The sequence below is a fragment of the Phaethon aethereus genome, assembly GCF_964289735.1.
Source record: "Phaethon aethereus genome assembly, chromosome: 7".
In the NCBI taxonomy this organism is placed as follows: domain Eukaryota; kingdom Metazoa; phylum Chordata; class Aves; order Phaethontiformes; family Phaethontidae; genus Phaethon; species Phaethon aethereus.
In genome coordinates, this window is record NC_138583.1 from 14,363,512 (window position 1) to 14,382,370 (window position 18,859).

At 41.1% G+C, this 18,859-nt stretch overlaps 1 protein-coding gene across 1 annotated transcript in view; it reads left to right on the forward strand.

Annotated features, from left to right (window-relative positions):
- Positions 1-16,700, forward strand: part of ZCCHC24 (zinc finger CCHC-type containing 24) — a gene marked incomplete at its 3' end in the record, with an annotated part of 112,379 nt that extends 95,679 nt beyond the window's left edge. Inside the window, exons 3-4 of the mRNA XM_082002015.1 lie at positions 5,996-6,160; positions 16,587-16,700. Of these exons, the coding sequence (XP_081858141.1) occupies positions 5,996-6,160; positions 16,587-16,700 (279 nt within the window). The remainder of the gene's footprint in view (positions 1-5,995; positions 6,161-16,586) is intronic.
- Positions 16,701-18,859: the final 2,159 nt, after the last annotated feature.

An 18,859-nucleotide genomic window follows, 5' to 3' on the forward strand; every position in this document is an offset into this window, starting at 1 on the left:
TCTGTTCTTCAGTAAATCAAATAAATAGAAGGTTTTATTTAAATAGTAATGCTGTAATGAAGAGTCTGCTTTCTGACAGTTATCCCTCTTTTCCTTCAACTGACCCATACCAAGTAAGAGTTCTCATCATATCACTAATAGACAAATTATACTAAGAGACAAGAAGGCTGAAACAAAGCATTAATTTGGTTTCTGTATCCCTTAGATGCTCTTCCTATATTACATGTACTAATTAAAGATGTAGCAACAGTTCATTTAAATACCTCAGAAGTCTCCAGTGTTGCACATCAGCAATATCATACACCAGCAACATGGACTACATGCAGCAAGGAAAAATAGACCAGCTATGTTAGAATGCATTTCCTAAATATATAACCTCTGTATCTGTCTATGTATTCTGTTGACACTCAGATTTAAATGACTACAAATGTCAGGAAGGACAAAGAAGAAAAAGTTGCGCAATCTAAGCATTAACTTTACACGCCATATTGGCATACACGTGCAAACGTGTCCTCGTTCTCTACACAGCCTGCACAGAGCTGAGAAACATCAGAGGCCTTCAGTGAATTTCCCAACACTCTACAGCTTGCTGCAGAGGAGAAATGGGAATGCCACGACACTCACTACACCAAATCAGTCCTAATACTTTCTTTTTCCTTTTCTAATTGAACATTTTGGGTATGCTTTATCATCATAATTTCTTCTTTCTCAAAACTATGTATGTAGAGTAGCACAAAATAAGAGCGGTAGGTTTTTTTAACACCATCTCCTAGTTGTGCTGACTTAGAATTGAGAGTGTCGGAGGGCTCACATTTCAAAATACAACTCCGGCCCTCCCACTCCCACAAACCACTTGGGAGCCAGTCAGTGCACCAAGCCGTTGTTTGCTATTATTGCTTTTCCGCTTTATTTGATGAAGCATTCTTATAAGCAGACCCTTAAAGAGTTCTTCTAGGAAGAGGACCCCCCTACCAGTGTCGTACACCTTTCAGCTGTGTAACGTAAACTTGGAGGAAGATGAGGGGAAGAAGAGTATTGATGAGGGGAAGAAGAGTATTAGTTCCTCTGCATTTCACTTTGAGGGAACTCTCTGCCCCTTGTTCTTTATAATGAATCTAGTTTTAAGCAGGGCATGTGGGGGGTTTTGTTTTGTTTTTGCTGACTCTGCAAACTGGTACTTCGAGAGAATTGTCTAAAGAAAGCAAAGAGTCCTTTATTATGTCCGTCAGTGCCAAGTGCTTTGGCAGATTCCTCCATGAGATGCATAATCTGATAGGTTGTGAGAGAGCTTGGCTGGCCAGTGACCAGCAGAAAATCTCAACTTAAACACTTTTAAAATCTTATTATGGCCAATTTGTGGTTTTGGCTGAAGAAAAGAAGAGGATGAAAAACAGAGGCAGCTGGGTGTCAGCGAAGGATGGAATATCAATGTCGTTTGCATTGCTGTGCCACACAAAAAGATGCTAGTTTTGTACGTACGTTGCATCTAGCTGCGGCAAACACGTGCACTGGGGAGGCAAACCTGCAAAGATGATTTTATTTGTCTTAGCGCTCATCCAGAAGACCGAGGTGATGTATCGCTGCCTCGTGAATCAGAGGGCAAGGTCCTTTCGTTTGGCTAACTCTAGCGGACAGAGGGCTTTTACAGAATCCATGCTGCTTCCCGAATCCAAGGCCAGAGGGAGTCCCCTTCGGCCGCAGCACTAACACCAGTCCAAGACTGGCTTCAGTTTGTCCCTGAGGGCCACGAGGAGGGAAGGGGCTCTGCCAGCCGCAGCCCCTGCCCCAGGAGTACCTCAGGGAAGGAAGGCTCTCCCTCCTGAAAATCCCCTGCCAATTTCCCAAGTCAAAGCTGCACAAAGAATCAGTTATGTAGGCCTACATCGGGATGTTGAGACATACTTCAAGTAACAGCTAGTTTCTGGTCCTCGGCAAAAAATCCGTTTGGTTTTGATTGTCCCCAAAGGCCTGCCTGTCCTGGCTGCATTAAATAATCATTGAAGTGTCGGAATGAAGATACGTATAGCTGTTGGAGAGCCATAGAGTCACATAGCAGGAGAAATGCTGGGAGCTTTGGTTTTATGGAGCAAGCCTGTGAAATCTGCGTTTAAAGCATAAAATTGTCAACTCCCCAGACAAAAAGAATGCTGAAAACATGAAAACCTTCTTCACATTACGGTGTATAACCTAGTTTGAATATTATTTCAAACATGGTGAGACGGAGGTTCCACTAAGCATTTGCAGCCAAGGGTAGAAAACCAGGCCAAAGACTACCTCGGCCTAAAGGCAACAGGATGATATATGTTAACATGGTAACACCAAAATATTTTGCCATTATGAGTAGGGGCATAACTTTTCCAGGTTAACTCAGAACAGAAATAAATCCCTATCTGCAAAAAGACTAAGAAAAGGTAATGCTCAGTGAGGGAATTGCAGGACCTAAACGCCAACCAAGGTTTATTATTAAACACCATTCAAATCAAGCCGGCATGGAGAGGGAATAGGAGGTTAATGGTTTAAACAAAGTAAATCCCACATTTTGTAAAATAAGAGTGTTTAGGTTAATACCAAAAGACAAAATATGTCTCCTTGCTCTTTTTTGGCACTTAGTTAGGAAACACCTTTGGTGACAACAGTTCTTGCCCTCCAGCTGGATGAGCACTGAGACACCTCTGTCACAGAGCGAGCGGGTGCTCGAGCACCCTGCCGGGCAGGGCTGGCTGCTTCCGCGCCAAGGAGCAGCCTGTTTCTTGGAAATGTTTATGCAGTTCAGCTGTGCTGCTGCTGAAGCCACAGACACTAAAAAAAACCCCAAAACAACCACACAACACAACCAAACCAAAACAAACAAAAAAAACCCACCCCCACCCCCCCCCAAAAAAAACCCACCCAGCCTCAGACCTCTCAGACCATTAGTGTATCTCACTTAGGTTTTGCCTTCCACCAAATGCTGTCAAATTTCTGTTTTGTTTGGACCTGAAGGGTGGAGGGAGTTGGAGAGTTGCCTTCGCTGCTGTCAGTGCTTCCTAATGATATTTCTCACTAGAGAAAATGAGCTTGCTTGTTTGAGAATCCAGCTTCCCTGTGGGGCACAGTTTGGGAAACTGAAGATATGGGAAGGAAAATAATATCTGTTAGGGCAAAGTAAAAACATCCATAAAGCAGAATAGCGAAACACCTACACAGAAGGTTGTAGTTTTGCCAGCAAACTAATTAAAGTCACTGACTGAGAAGGGAGCTGTGACAGCCAAAAAGTTAAAATAAAAATAAATCAGAGGTTTAGTCTAGCAATTATAACAGGAAATTACCACCGGAGTCAGGGCTCATACATTCTTTTCCTGGTTCTGCTTCCGATTTACTGAGCAAGTTGGAGAAGCCAGATTTTAAAAGCAGCTTCTAATTTGGAAAGCCTCAATTTCTGATGCCCAGCTGTACACACAAAGGACTTCAACTAGCATCTTCAGTGCCCTCCTGTGCATTGGTGGGGGCAGAGCATTTCAGGGCACTGGCACCTCTGAAGTCAGCTGCCTGACCTGGAGAAACCTACAGTTCTCAGCCCGCTGAACGTGGCCATCTCTGAAGGTTTCCCCTGCCTGTGAGCTGTGGCTAGTGCAACATATTGCTGTGGGAGTCTGATGTTTAAATGTTCTTTATGGCTGCCATAACATATTGCAGTGGGAGTGTTATGTTTAAATACTGTTTGTAAACATTTACGAGACTTCTCAGACACGGTCTGTCTCCAAAGTCAGTGCTATTACTTTTGGAAATAAGGCACTCTGTGACCTGCATGTTTTCTGAAAAGACTGCTTCTTAGCATGGGCAACAAAGCTGCGTTTCCAGGGCTGACTGCAGGAGGAGTTTAGGTAGAGAAAACTGAGAATCAGAAATAACTCTTGTCTTCTGTTCAGTAACATAGACCCAGCTGAAACTACAAATCTGTGAAACTAGCTAGTTGAAACTAGCAGTCTGTGACACCTCAGGAGGAGGAGGAGGAATGTCTCTCAATCATGGGAGCTCTCTGTACACAGGGTTCCTATTCAATTCCATGAGAATTTCTAAATGAAGAGAGCATGTGGCTCCTTCTTACACTGACTTGAGTTGTGCTACAAATTCCTCAGAGGCAGAGCCAAATTAAGTGTCCGGAATAAGGATGTCTCCATAAATTGACATTTTCCTGCCCTACTTTCAATTACAATCTCCCATCCTTATCAAGGGACACCATGGATCAGAAAATTACGCTCTGGGTGCCTGCCAGCACTCATTTAAGTCATTGAAGTCCAAATTTTTCTCATTATACCAATGAACATTTCTTTTTCTTCTGTGCAATACTTCTGTAAATATATGTGTCCTAGTGTCAGCTTCATCTTTGCTATGAGCCAGAATATTTACAGTGGCTTGTCAGATTGAGTGTCATGAAGCAAGTTATTATAGATATTTGCCTATTTGTAATGGAAGTTGCTACTGCATCTGCTCTTTTAAAGAAGCATATTGCTATGCTGAGAAATAAGCAGGAAAAATAGGGAATCTTGTTTACTGACACTACAGGAAAAAAAAAAAAAAAAAGAGAGGCCAGAGTATATTTGGGGTCCCCCTGCTCCTCTTCTGCCCACCAGCATGCGGGGGGGGAGCGCACTGAATGTTTCTTTCCTTCTTACTCCCACGTGCGACCCTGGAGGTAACACAGTGTATACCGTCTTCATCAGCCATGGTAGCTCAAGTCTCAGAGCGCCTCCTAAGTTCAGGTCTTCTGCCAACCACCTGCTTTTTCAGCCCACGTTTTCACATAGAAAGTAATTTAGACCTACACACTGAGAAATTATATAAGCTCCTGAAACAAAAACAAACCCTTTCCCAGCATGATGGGTCGTTCAATTTTTGTAAACTTCATCTGGGAATCTTAAAAAAAAAAAAAGGCCACAGAGGTGAGACATATAAATAACTGACAAAGAATCCTTTGATAGATGGTCATACCATTCTGCCACTATACAGGTGAAGTATCTCCCTCTAGGCAACAATAAACAAAATACAGAGAATACATAGGCAGTATTTCAACACCTGCTTGAGACTGTGGGAAGATAGGTTCATCTTTACAGCTATCTTCAGGACAGCTGTATGCAATACTGTCATCTTCACCTTAACATACTAGCATATTATGTACCCTATTATACTTTTGTTAAGTACAACACACAGTGTTAGTGAATGTATTTAGAAAAAATAAAAATGGTATTTGTATAAGGTCATTGGTCTACCTTACTAACTTTCCTAAATGGCTTTCTTTAGGGAAACATTTATCATTTAGACATCACAACAGCCCATTATATATTTGGGAATCCCTTTCTATTTCCATCAAAATGTAGAAATCAGTGAAACATTGTTTACCAAGAGCAAAAAAAAAAAAAGTTCATGAAATTAATGATTTCCACTAATCAAAAACATATGTTCCCTTCATGCTCAACCCCAGTTTGCACTCTCGTGTATAACAACGCATACCCACATACTAATGAATTGCCAATATTTCATCGTTGAAGGGCTGTACAAAGCCAATTTATAAAAAATTTTCTTAATGATGGGTTCTGCTGGGGAATATGCAAGGATCTACTGAAGAAATATAGTCCTTCACTAGCAAGCTACTTCTCAAGATGCTGTGTATAATGCTAGCAATACATACTCAATAGAGATGAACTTTATGTCGTAATGAAATAGGTATCAAAACTATTTATTTCAAAAAGCACATGGGCATATTTCTAAATACTATGTTCAGTGTCACAAGTGTTACAAGTGTTCATCTTTTGAACACCTCTCACAGAAGTAACTCTCAGAACTCGAGCTTCAACATACAAAGTCTTCATTAAGGGGATATGACTTTCATGTCTGCCTCCAGTATCTTTTGCCCAAAGTTTCCTAATGAAAAAAAAAAAAAAAAAAACACGCTACTTTACTACTACTCCCCCACAGCCTTTTTGGTCATTCATTGCTACTTTCCTTTGTTTTGTAGGCTCGTCCAAAAGGAGAAGGCCTGACTCCATACCAGGGCAAGAAACGCTGCTTCGGTGAATATAAATGCCCCAAATGCAAGAGAAAATGGATGAGTGGAAACTCCTGGGCTAACATGGGACAAGAATGTATCAAGTGCCACATTAATGTTTATCCTCACAAACAGGTAGGAGAAGTGCAGACGCGCTAGTGTACAGCCTTGGAACTAGGAATGCTCTTGACTTTTTTTAAAACGTGGGTAAGACTTAAACAGGATTTGACGTGGACTACAACACACAACAAAAAAATTGTTCCCTAAGTGAGCTGCTGTTCAGTCCTGGAAATCTGGACTGGTGTCATCAGAGTTGCAAAATTCAAATGTCCTGTCTTTCTGTAAAAATACCTCCAAAACAAAATCTTTACCTGCCTTTATTATAGAAACAGACTATGAAGCCTTATAATCTGAGATGGAGTAAAACAAGATCAACAGTAGCAACGGACCTCCTAGTTCTTCTGATTCTCTTCATATTTACAGTAATTTAATGTTTCATTCCATTGGTGTCAGTGGAGTTATGTCACATGTGGACTGCTTTTTTCACCTGTTGAAATAAGATTGGATTTAGTCAAGGGGCTATGTCTATTTATAAATATTAGTGATAAAGAGAACAATGCTAAGATGACTCCTGCCTACATACAGACTTCCTTGGTTAATGACAGTAAAGCGAGACAGCCTGGTTAAAGGGAGATTTCTCAGCTTCCATAACACCAAGTGATGCCCAAACAAAGAACTTCAAGAGAAAGTCTTTTATTAAGCTGCAAGAGTCAAGTCTAGGAAGTAGTTGTGCCAGGAAAGCTGTATCTGCCATGCTGTCAGCCATAGCTCACATGGTACACACAGAGCCATCCTTCCTGCTCCCTGCAGGTCACAGTTGTATCTATTCCCTTGAGGTAATTTCCTGCATTTCCAGCTCACAATGGGAAAACTGACTGTCAGTTCCTGCTTGTATCCCACGAGAACTGGTCACAAGCAGTCAACCAGTTCAGTGGTCTTTAGAGGGAGACAGACAGACCAACTGCATGAGATCATACCCCTGGTTTCTCTGACAAACTAGGCTACAGACTGGCTATCAAAGCTGAATTTTCACTCAGAAAGTCACTTTTGACAACTCCATGAAAAATAAATTTTGCCATCATGGAAAAATTTGAGGGGGTTTTCCGCAACAGAATTTGTTGTAGATGAAAAAGGTGAGACTTACTGTAGAATAGTTTGGGAGGTGTGATTTGCCTCAGGTGTAATTTATCCTAGCTGAACCTCAGTAATAAGTAGAGCTCTGCATGGGTCAAGTTACCTGCTGCCCACTCAGAGATACTGCTCAAACCATAGACAGATCATTTGGACGTACTTGCAGTAGGTGCAAAGGAAATTCCATCAGGAGCCTTAGGTGTCTCATTAGTTACTTAAGTGCTTGCAACATTCCTATAAAAAGCTCTTTCCATGGGCTCATAAGGAACACTTCATACCACTTCATGAGATTTTGGAGGGGAGGGTGTCATAAAAAAAAAAAATCCTTAAGGAGGATACTGTGACTTTATTATGATGAAAAAACAGAAGAATATTGAAATTCATCGCAATAAGTAGGACAAGGCAATACAAATAAGTTTATTAAACTTTATCCCATCCAGGAATATCAAATGAACTCTTTTTCCTCCTCTTGTACACATTACATATTCATCTAATTCTAAGGGCAAGATTTGGCTCAGCTTCTATGGCAACATTGCATTCCAATAGGCAGCCAAAATATTGATTTAGAATTGCTAATCCCTTGAAGCAATATGAACTGCGGTTAAAATGTAGCATTTGAAGGTTGCCACACTTGTGACAGAAGCCTTGGTTTAAACTTGACATACTTCACTACAAGATGATAATCTCTTCTTTATATAATGGGAATTTTTCTACTTTACAAGGAACTTGTATAATTCCTTGTCTGAGCCAATGAATATCTTTGTTTCTGTTGGCCAGTTGAGATTATGTGATCCATTCCCCTTTCTCGGGGCTAATGCCACCCTGCTTCCAAACCTGAAAACAAGAAGTCATCTTTAGAAACTGCAGTGTAATTTCCCTAACAAAACTGTGACTGGAAACTATATTGCAAGTGAGAAAAAGCAAGGACCTTTCTTTTTATGGAAGCATATACATGGAAGGAAAGCTAAGCAATTTTCTTTCACTAATTTACATGAGACAATCTCAAAGCTTCCAAGGTCTCTGGTTCCTTGCCTCTGTTTAGACAGCTTGTGTAGACAACTGCACCAAAATCCGGGCTGAGCAGTGAAGTCATTTATCACATGCATGGAAGTACAGTCTTGAGGGTGAGAGAAGTTACAAGACCACTGATTAATAACACAAGTTTATAAATATTTACCTTGTTCTTCTAAATTCCTTCCATCATTTATGTTACTGTTCAAAAGGTCACAAGAAATCGCTCAAGAGGTATCCCATCCCGGCTATACAAGAGGCATTACAGACTTGGGAATATACATATTTTGTAGTAAAGAAGGTTTGCAAGTTGTCCCTTGGGCAGAGTTGCCCCTTGTGGCAGGGCTGGAGGAGTCTAATCTGCATAGGAGTACTAAAGTCAAAGACATACTGTGAAACTGTTGCAGTCTACAGTGCTTCTGTAAGTTGTGCTTGCCTTGGAGCCATACACATGGTGTTTTCCAGGGAAAAATCACAGCATGTGCAGTGCAGGTTTCCACAGCTGACCCCCATCGTTATGTTTCCATGTCATTTTCTAAGGACACCATAACTCAGGAGGTGGAAGAACTTTGCTCTTCTTATCTGTCCATGTGTTCACGTCCTACTAGTAGGTATTGAAGCTATTTGAGATCTTCAAGACAAGAGTACATTTCAGCTAGGCTTCCAGATAGAAATAACTTGCAGCCAGTCACTAGTGCTTGTACCCAAAATTTGAACTTACAACCCCAAATTGAAAGATTTTACATCCTGCTGTCTCTGCCTCACCTCTGTCTGCTTCTATTTCTCAGTGTTAGTATCATCATTCTTTCTATTCTTTTTCATTCTTCCAGAGTTGTCCTGTGCTGCTTCTGATTAAACAAATCAGCAATAGCCTAACAGTAAAGAAAACATCATCAGTACACACACAGAGCCAGCAGCAAAGGAGAGTAACTTAGGTCAGCGCTGCTTCTTGACAGAGCCTAGTGTTTGCTAACCCATACATGTTTTTTGTCCAAGCACCCAGCTCCATGCCAGACTATCTCTAACATTTATCAACATTTATCTGGCTGGTGTTATTCTGCACCATTTTGGAAAATATGCTCTATCCAGTCACCAGTACTCTTATACTAATGACTGTATTTTGTAAAAGCACAGTGAAAGATACTTAATTAAAAGTCTAGTATTTCTAGTTTGAGAGTTAAAGCACAAAAAAACCCCTTATTGTGTTCATAACACTGTTTTAGTAGGGTTTTTTTTTTTAATTAGCACTGCTACACCACCTTAACATTTTCTGTATATATTTCCTATTTATTCTGTCGATTGTGATTACTTTGTTGGCAACTACCGTAGAAGAGTCCTCATTCATGTTTCAGTTCCTATGCACTTCTAGAAGTTTTTAGCAATCACTTTTTCCCTCCCCTCAATGCATTAGTGGATGTCCTCAGCTAATTATGTGTTCCTACTGCCTTTATTATATGGGATCAAAGTATTTTCATTTTCATCTGAATCTTCCATTAGACAGTTTTTCCAACTTAAACAACTCCTCTGAGAAAAGTTACTGCCTCTCCATAGAAGCCACATTTCCCCTTGTGCCATTTTAAGCTCATTCAAGAAAATTAAATCAATGTTGCCATTTCGTAGTGTCTATTCTTTCACTGCAAAGTCACCACACTGTGTGATGTGATCATAGTACAAGTAATACATAAATGGATTTTCTTTTTTCCAATTTAACAAAACCCAGATGAACTGGCCAGACAGGAGAAGTTTGACCTCCATTCAAGCTCAGACGGTATTTACCTCTAGTGAAATAAATGATCTCTATTTCCAAACAATCTTGTCAATATTTCCTCTCTGCAATGTGTTGGGATTCATCATCTACTTTCCTTACTCCTTGCCCTGCCATTTGGTAAACATATCATTATGACCTAACAGGTAAAAAGGTATCTTGAACATTATTTAAAAAAAAAAAATGGTCATTTTATCAGCAGATGATAATCACTCAGCATTAACTATCCTTATGTCAAGTTACAAGAGCCTCCAAAACTACAAAAATCACTTAACTGCTCAGAATATCTAAAACCAGTGAGGTGTCACATTTCCCTGGTGAGGGCATATTATAAAAAGTCTCCATTCACAATAGTATATGCAGCATGAAAACCCATACTAGGTCAGGTCAAACTCCCCTGTTCCACATCCGACCCTGGGTAGTAGAGGACACTTAAAGGAAGGTGTGAATATAGACGAGACACAGCAACCACCTCTGAGGATACTTTCCCATCCTCTGGTATGGCCAAGTGAGTATCTCTGCATTCCCCCAGTTTCTCACCAAATAGATCAACCTCTGTAGAGTCTATTCAATAGCTGAAATATAACCACGTGGGCCACCAAGGCTTGCTACATCACCCTTAATATTGGAGAAAAAAGTTGAACACCTTATTTCAGGGTTGCTTGATATTATATATTGCAGGGAATTAGGAGTTTATTCTCAATTGCCAGGCTTGCCCTTTTCTCCAGTCTTCATCTCCATCTCTGTATTTCATCTTTCCCAGTCGCTTTCCTTAATCTATGGACTTTTCAGTCCTGTAGGGCTTGTCCACATTGTCTCACAAAGGATGGTTCGTGCCTGAGTACTCTCACCGAAGTGGCTCAGGCGATAAGTCAGAGTACTGAAGACAATCATCTCCACCCTGGATAGCTCTGGGGTAGCCCTTCGAGCACATATGCTGGGTCTGTGAATGGCTTGTGCAGCTATGCTCAAATCTTGATTTCCTATGCATACCTTTCGTTAGTGGGTCCCTGGAGAGGAGAGCAGCCACACTTCCCTGCCACCTGCTCTTTGTTCCTGGAGGCTCATTTCACTCCAGGAAACAATCCCGTGCCAATTCCCCACAAGGAATGTCTCAATTCAGCCCTGCGCTCTTACTCACATACCCTATCTGTGAGAATGAGCTTTTAATCTCTCTGGGGCAGGAAAAGTCTTCTCAGCAATTTTACAGCTGTGTATATACTTCAGAGTGCTCTATAAATACAGCTCTAAATCTCTGCATTTAAAAAAGAGATGGTGGAGCATGTATTACAAGAAGTAACACAAGAGCCCGATAGCCGGGCTGCTGCCATTCATTCCCCAGCTCATCCACAGAACAGGGAACCAGGTGGCTGATTTTGCACCTGAGCTGCAAAACTGCTCCCCATCCCAAGGAGGCTCTGCATGCATTTTTGTTTCCATGACTAAATTGTGCCACTGCGTTCCTCCTTTTGTGTTTCCACCACATTCCTCAAGTGATAAACCTATCCCCGTGGGAATGCTTACAGGAATTCACAGGACATGGGGCAAAAATTGGAGGCCCGTTGAGCTCAAACCTGATTGAGGAGTAGGAGACCAAAGAGCTACACTGACAAAGCTGCTCTACGGCTATTCCAAAAGTAGTTTCCTGGGTAGTTACTGAGTAGTTAGCTGGGTAGCTACTCTAAACGTAAACAGACATCTCAGATGGGACTTAAACCTACCTCTTATTCTTCCAAGGAATTTGGATTTTGTAGTTGTTTATGCTCCTTCTTACCCTGCTGTAGTGATGGAGCCAGTCCTTACAGCCATTCACCAGCATTCTTGGCACTGTAACAGCCCAGATGCCAAGCTTTGAATTCTCATTTTCTTCCCCTGCCCGCTATAGCGGCAGCATCTGCGCCTGTGGTTGCTTCCTGGCTGGCCTCTTATCAAGGCTTCTCCTCTGACTTTGTGGCCAACTCCAGTGCTGTTTGTGATGACAGCTGTTGCACTGGTGCAGAACCAGCCATCTGGTGACCGACTTGTCCTCTTGGACACTATTTTCTTCCAGCTGTCAGGAATTTACTGTTGGACTGGAAATAATTTGGTATGTAAATACATTCTTCATCCTATCCAAGCTATTACTTCCATGGTCAATGTAGTGCTCCCATCACAATTCCCATACCCGGGTGCATCCACAGCCACCTCTCTTCTCTCGGCATGGGGAGGGATGGGTCTGATCACTCAAGCCTAATATACTTTTCAACAGCTTCAGGCCTACAAGTAGGAACTTTTGACTCTTTAGATTTACTAAACCCTCCCCAGCATGCCCATACTTGTGTGCTCCAGCAGTGGGAATACAGATCACTCCAGACTGCTGCTTCTCAGAACTCTAAAAAGAGATTTTCACCATTAAGCTCATGCGGTTATCGAGCATTCCTAGCTGGCCTGTCCCAGAGGCGTGCTGCTGACAGAGGCTGCTTGCTCTGTCTGAGCATCATGCCTCTGACTGCACCCGCCTTACCACTGCCTCTCGGATCCAGAGCGACAGATGAGGGCATCGTTAATGTCCCTGTGCCCCCCAGGCAGACAGGAAAGCAGAGGGCCTGCTGCTCAAGAATACACATTGCATTTCATCCTTTTTCCCCAGTGCATAATTTTTTATTGGACTTAAAATGTACAAATTCATGATAGCATGTGTGTCTTGCAGGAAGCATAGCTAGCTATGGCTCCTTTTGACCTAACTGTTATCCTGTTGTTATCCTGTAAGTTATCCTAACTGTTATAACTGTTAAGACTGTTAACCTAACAATTATTCTGCCAGCTGTAGTTGTAGAATCCTTTTCTATTCATGTGTCTAATCTGTCATTTAATCATGTCATTTGCTCCATTAAAACTTGAGGTAATGAGTCTTACATTTGAATTTTGATGCGATCCGTTACCCACCAATGGTGCAATGAAATTGTTCTATTCTACAGCAAAAAAAAAAATTTCAATCTTCTAAATACAAACATAAGCAGCCACATTATTCCATTCTGCTTCTTAGCGGAAGCAATTTTCCTCAAGGATATCCTAGTGACGTTTTTCTCTGACACCTAAACACTTCGTAAGGGTGTGCTTTTTCTTTTGAGGGTTTGGGGTTTTTAGCTGACTTGTGGGGAATACAGAGTTCATTGAGTACATGTAGACCGGGACAGCAATAGTTCACAATCAAAAGTTAATTTGCAGGACAGGAATTGCTATATAAATTTATTTCAGCTTCATTCCCCTGAGGCAACAGCTTTAGTCACTACCACCAAATGCTTTCCTGGTGGAGCTGCACAAGATTATTTCCACCAGGCAACTACCAGGAGAAAATTAAAGAAAGACACAGAAAAATGAAGAATGTAAGAGTGCTCATCCCTGTAGTCTTTACTGAAAATGTGGACTGCCAGATCCTGGATGTTTCCGTTTGAAAAAAAGACAATGAAAATTTAAGTATTATATTTAAACTCTCCATTTAATGGAAAAAAGCATACCTTTCCTAGAGAAACATAGCGGGATTTTATGTTGTTTTACAAGCTCCATTTCACCTCTTTCTAAGGAAAGGAATTATTTTTTCAGCCAAGTAGCCTGTCTGCTTCTCCACACCCTCTCCAAACACATGGCTGAGTTTTCATGCTACCAGCCTCTCCGCAGCAGCCCAGAACTCTCGCAGCCTGCTCAGCTGTTTGGACTTTCTGCGCAATTCAGGCAGTCCCAAAACTAATACACCAAGCGCAGCAGCCCTACCCTGGCACAGCCGTCTCGTGCCAGCGTCTTCTCCTTCCCCTCTGCTTCCACCACGCCAAAGCTGGTGAGAATTGTCCAAGGCCAGTGGGTGCCAAGGAAGTCCAACCACGATGGACACACAGCTCTTTGGCTAATGTCCTACCCTTTTAGCATGGTGGAAGAAAGGTCGCAAGAGCGTAAGGGTATTACTTTAAAGTCCTCCACAATTAGGAACAGACAAATAGCAGCAGGACAAGAACAGTTGCTCTCAGGGCATTTGAAGGAGGTTTTTTGCCTTACAAGAAACCCATGAAGAAAAAACAGCAAAGGGAGATAAGCTGGGACTTCATTTTATGCAAAAGTTGGACTGAGGTGGTTTTTGGACACAAACCATACAAGCACACTACCAGTTTTGAAGCCTCAGTCCTCCGCTGCCTCACCAGAAACATAGCCCGGGCTCCGCTCCTTCCAGGTGGCCCTTGGCAACCTGCTTTCCTGCGTTCGTAACCCCTCTCTCCCCAGCCCCTGTGTCGTAACACGCTGGTAACAATAACATTTCTGAAATCGAAATGCTTTGCAGGCCAAAAAGCTGAGCTCAATCAACGCAGGGGGAAAGCAAACCACGGAGAGCTATTGTTTCTGAAAACCGTCCAAAAACTCTTGGCGCTTCAAGGCATTCCCAATGTCCTTTGCACTATTTCCAGGAAAAATGATTCCCAAGGCCTTGCGTATTAAAAAAAAAAACCTGGCTTATATCAATAAACATGATAACTGCTGTATTTTTTCTCTTTAATCAGAACACAGCTAGCATGTAGAAGTAATCAGAGCGGAGTTGAATAACCTGTTTTAAGTGTAGCATTTCAAAACTCGCAAATTCTCTGTTGAGGAGCATAAATTAACTCCTGGGACTCCTGAACCTGAGCATCATCTTGGACTACATTTATGTAATGAAAATTCTTGAAGAAAATTTATGGGCAGATGTTGGTGGAATAAGTGGTAGAAAAGGCAGAAGGGCAGTTTTCCTGACCGAATAAATATTCAACTTGTCTGTGTTGTGGCAGAACTGCACTAACGGCTAGATTGCAAGCCTGGAAATAGGACTGCTGGTTCTGATCTCATATCCTAACACAACAACTTCCAACAAGTCATTCAAAGCTCAGTGGAGTTGCAGGGGTTGGTTAGAGGATTTCGCAGAAATCAGGGGTCCATCTACCTTCCTTCTCCCCTACCTCATACAGGGAATCCAATTTGCAATTAAATTGTAAATGAAGTTAGACTCAAAAACATATAGTATGTGTCCCAGGACACATGAAACTTCAGGCAATATCATGGGTAAGAACACTGAATCAGTAACAAACCATTGACAATCACCACTGAATTACTCCCATATATTGTTTTTACTAGCTGTGCAATATGAGTGCTGCACTTATAATCCAATACAACCAAGCAAGAATTTGCAGACATCCCTTGTTCAGGATAACAGAATATATTTTGTCTCATTGTAGCTATTCAGAGAGCTGAGAAACCCTTCTATTCTCTAGATTATGAGCTGTTCTTGCACTGTGACATAGCCAAAAAAAAGCTTTGAATGGCTCTATTCTTCCTATCCACAGGGTCTCAGGTGGGTGGCTTTGGACTGTAGAACTTATAAATGAAAACTTAGATGATCGGGTGTACTTTAAAATTTTACAGATAAAAGGAAAATCTTTAGGATTTAGGAAAGGTGTGAAAAGATAAATGGCCATAATTTTGGAATTTATACTTATCCACCCCCTGCTCCAAGAATCATATTTTGAAGAGATAAGCAAGAGTCTAGTATCCCTGTGAGAACAGTGAGGAGCTTATGGCTTGTTTTCAGATTTCAGACCATGTGCTGTCTCTACCACAGTCCCATAGAACAACTGCTGTCTTCATGGGAAGGCACTGTGCAATGAAATAGTCTGTCAGGTACGTTTCACAAAAACATAAAAATTATGGGTTAGGGAATTTTGTTTGCTTTTTCAGACAAATGGTGCACTTTATGATGTTTTACCTCACATCTCTATTGCCTCTCTACCCATTAGACTTTCCACACACTTAACCTTACTGCAATGTTTAACATGGGTATTTTATTTTCAGAATGATTGTGAAACACTTTACATGTCATGGAAAATAAAAGAACAAAGATGTACTGAAAACAAAGCAGTTTAATTCCCTTGTTTAGCCAAAACTACGTCCAACTCTGATTTCACAAATATTATTAAAAATACATAGTCAAGCAAGTACAAGTCAATTACTCTAGTTAGGACAGAGGATTGTGTGGTGAGGTTGGGGTTTTTTTGTTTGGGTTTGTTTTGTTTTGTTTTTATTAATAGCTTTGCAGCTGCTCTGCTTCAAAAATTTCAGCCTCAGAAATATGGGACTGAGTATTGGGAAAACCTCATTTAGCTATGTAATATCTGCGTGCGGGTAAGACAGTTTTCTTGCCGTAGCAGCTAGTCCTAACGCTGGTAACCCCTGCTGGCATTGCTGGGTAATGGAATACCCACATTTGAGGTGTTAATGCCTTTGGGACATCTCAGTTACTACAGCCAAGCGAATAAACTCTACTATGTTACTGCTTTTATAAATTACTAGAAGACTGAATTGGGGGCTATATTTGTCTACAACAAAGTTACCACCACCTTCATGATGAAGAATGACATTAAGGCTGTGAGGCCACTCCAAACCAATGCAAAGCTGAAAAAGTATTTCATCCCTTCAGGAAAGAAATACAGTACTTTTATGATTACTAGGAGAAAGCCGAGTTAAGCATAAAAGTAGGCTTCACATGCAAGGAGTAACAGTGACAAAACCTTGGATCTAATCTGGTTTCCTTCACTGCAGAGACCCCTGGAAAAGCCGGACGGCCTGGATGTTTCAGATCAGAGCAAAGAACATCCCCAGCATCTGTGTGAGAAGTGCAAAGTTTTGGGCTACTACTGCCGCCGTGTGCAATAAATCTTCGAAGTGGCCTCTTCCCATCCCCGTCATCCTTAAAGGTCCTCTGGCAGCATGCGATCAACAGCAACACAACGGGATAAAAGCTAAAATAATTGCCAATATTGCCTATCTAATAATATGCCTTACCATTAATAGAATGTAACATTTCTCCTGTGCATGCGCACGCATGCAACAGGTATTTACAGGACTATGATTTGTATACATACATATATATGTAAATTTAGATAGATATATGTACACACACACATATATCAAGCATTACTGACAGTGTTCACAACAGAACCGCGGTTGCAGGTTCTGCTGATTGTTTACACAGACCCTATGTAATGGCCAGGTGAAATGAAGTACTATTCAATAGGCAAGGTATGATATTCCAAGGAATATATGTTATATGTACGGCTTTTGCAGAGGTTAAATAGCTGTGGGGCAAGCACTTGCCCACAACATGAACGTTATTCGTATTATATGACAAGACAAAGGAAGATGAAACAAGCCACAGCATAAAAGAAGGAAAATTATTGTTTTCCCTGTTTTACAAAGTCTAAGAGTTTTGTGCTGCTGCTTTCTTGGACTTTTTCTATTTGTTACCATTGCTTGGGCAGGGCTTGGGCAAAATCATTTTTGCAGGATGTGGCCAAAAAAAGTGAATAATTGTTTGAGGGTGTGGGTTGGGTAGAAAGGGAATGCCATAATGGGAGCCAGAGCATCAGGAAGGATTCCAAGAGGTTTTTGGAGGAGACAAAATTGGCTTGCTTGTGCGACTAACAGATCCTTCTCTTGTCATATAATCCCGCTGAAATGGTCCCTGTATGTGTATGGGCTGTTCATTAGGCCACAAGCACACTAAATTTACTGTGAATAAGGGGGGCTAAGAATACTTAAAACTTCCCCCCAAACCCTTAATTGAAAGAATAGCCAAACATACTATTTATAATAGTTTTAAAGCCACTTTCTGGAAATATTTTTATGTCCTGTTTTCTACTGTACAAATTTGTTATAATATAAAACTGTTAGCCATAGGGGTGTTATGAGGCATGGAGAACACTCTATATAACCTTCCCTCTTTATGTCTTCCTGAAACACCCACATACCTGAGGAGAAATGTAGGAGTTACATTTCATCGTCCCATTTCAGGTAGAACTTTGTGCAGGGGCATCCTGCTGCAAAGAAGTATCTCATCAGGGACTGGGAAATACCATGAACTGAAAGTACCTCGAGACAGTATCCTGTTGGCATGTCTACCTAAGAGTATATTGGCAAAAGGACACAAGCAATTCACTTGCATTATTCACTAAAAAAAATTACAGGGGTAATGTTTGTTTGGTTATCTTGGGTTTTTTTAAATCAACAACTGTTGTTATGAGGATACCTTTAGAGATTGATTTGTATGAATGATACTTAGTAGCAGTACTTTAAATCCTAAATAACCTGACATGAATTAAATTTGTTTTGAGGATTAATTCTACGATGCTAAGACAGAGGGGTTTTTATGACAAGTTATAGCAGGATGTTACCAGTATGTACCAGTCAAGCTCTTGTAGAGCAAATTGAAAACTTACAGTGAGCGTTCGTGTAGGAAATGTGAAGCGCTTTACAAATTTGCTCTAGGATGAAACTTTTGCCATTTCCCTGCTTTGCTATAAGTGGGGCAAAATTGCTTCTGCTTATTCTGGTGGTAGTGTTATGTACGTATCTCGCAAACTTCGTTAGTCAGGGACTCCCGACTTCTGACCATAGCTCTTCCATTAGCTCCCTGATTTAGGGCAAGTCACGAGATCCTTCTGAACCTCAGTTTCCCCAACTGCAAAATGGGGATAATAATACTTTAGTATACCTACCTCACAGGAGAGTTGTGAGGCTTACTTAATATCTGGAAGTGTTTTGACATCACTGGATGAAAAGTGCTATGTAATGCTAAAATAATATTAACTAAATTAATCACTTCAAAACTAGTTTTGCCCAGTAGGCAATTCCATCAACTAAAATAGCTGAAAATAATATTATTGCAAGTTAACACTAGTAACAGTTCAGTTGCCTCAGTGAAGATATGCAGTTTTAGCATTTTCAAAGGGAAACACATTCTTTTGCACGGACTCAGAAATTACCTTAGAGACAAATTCTGTAAACAAAGATACTAATCTGCCCATACAAATAAG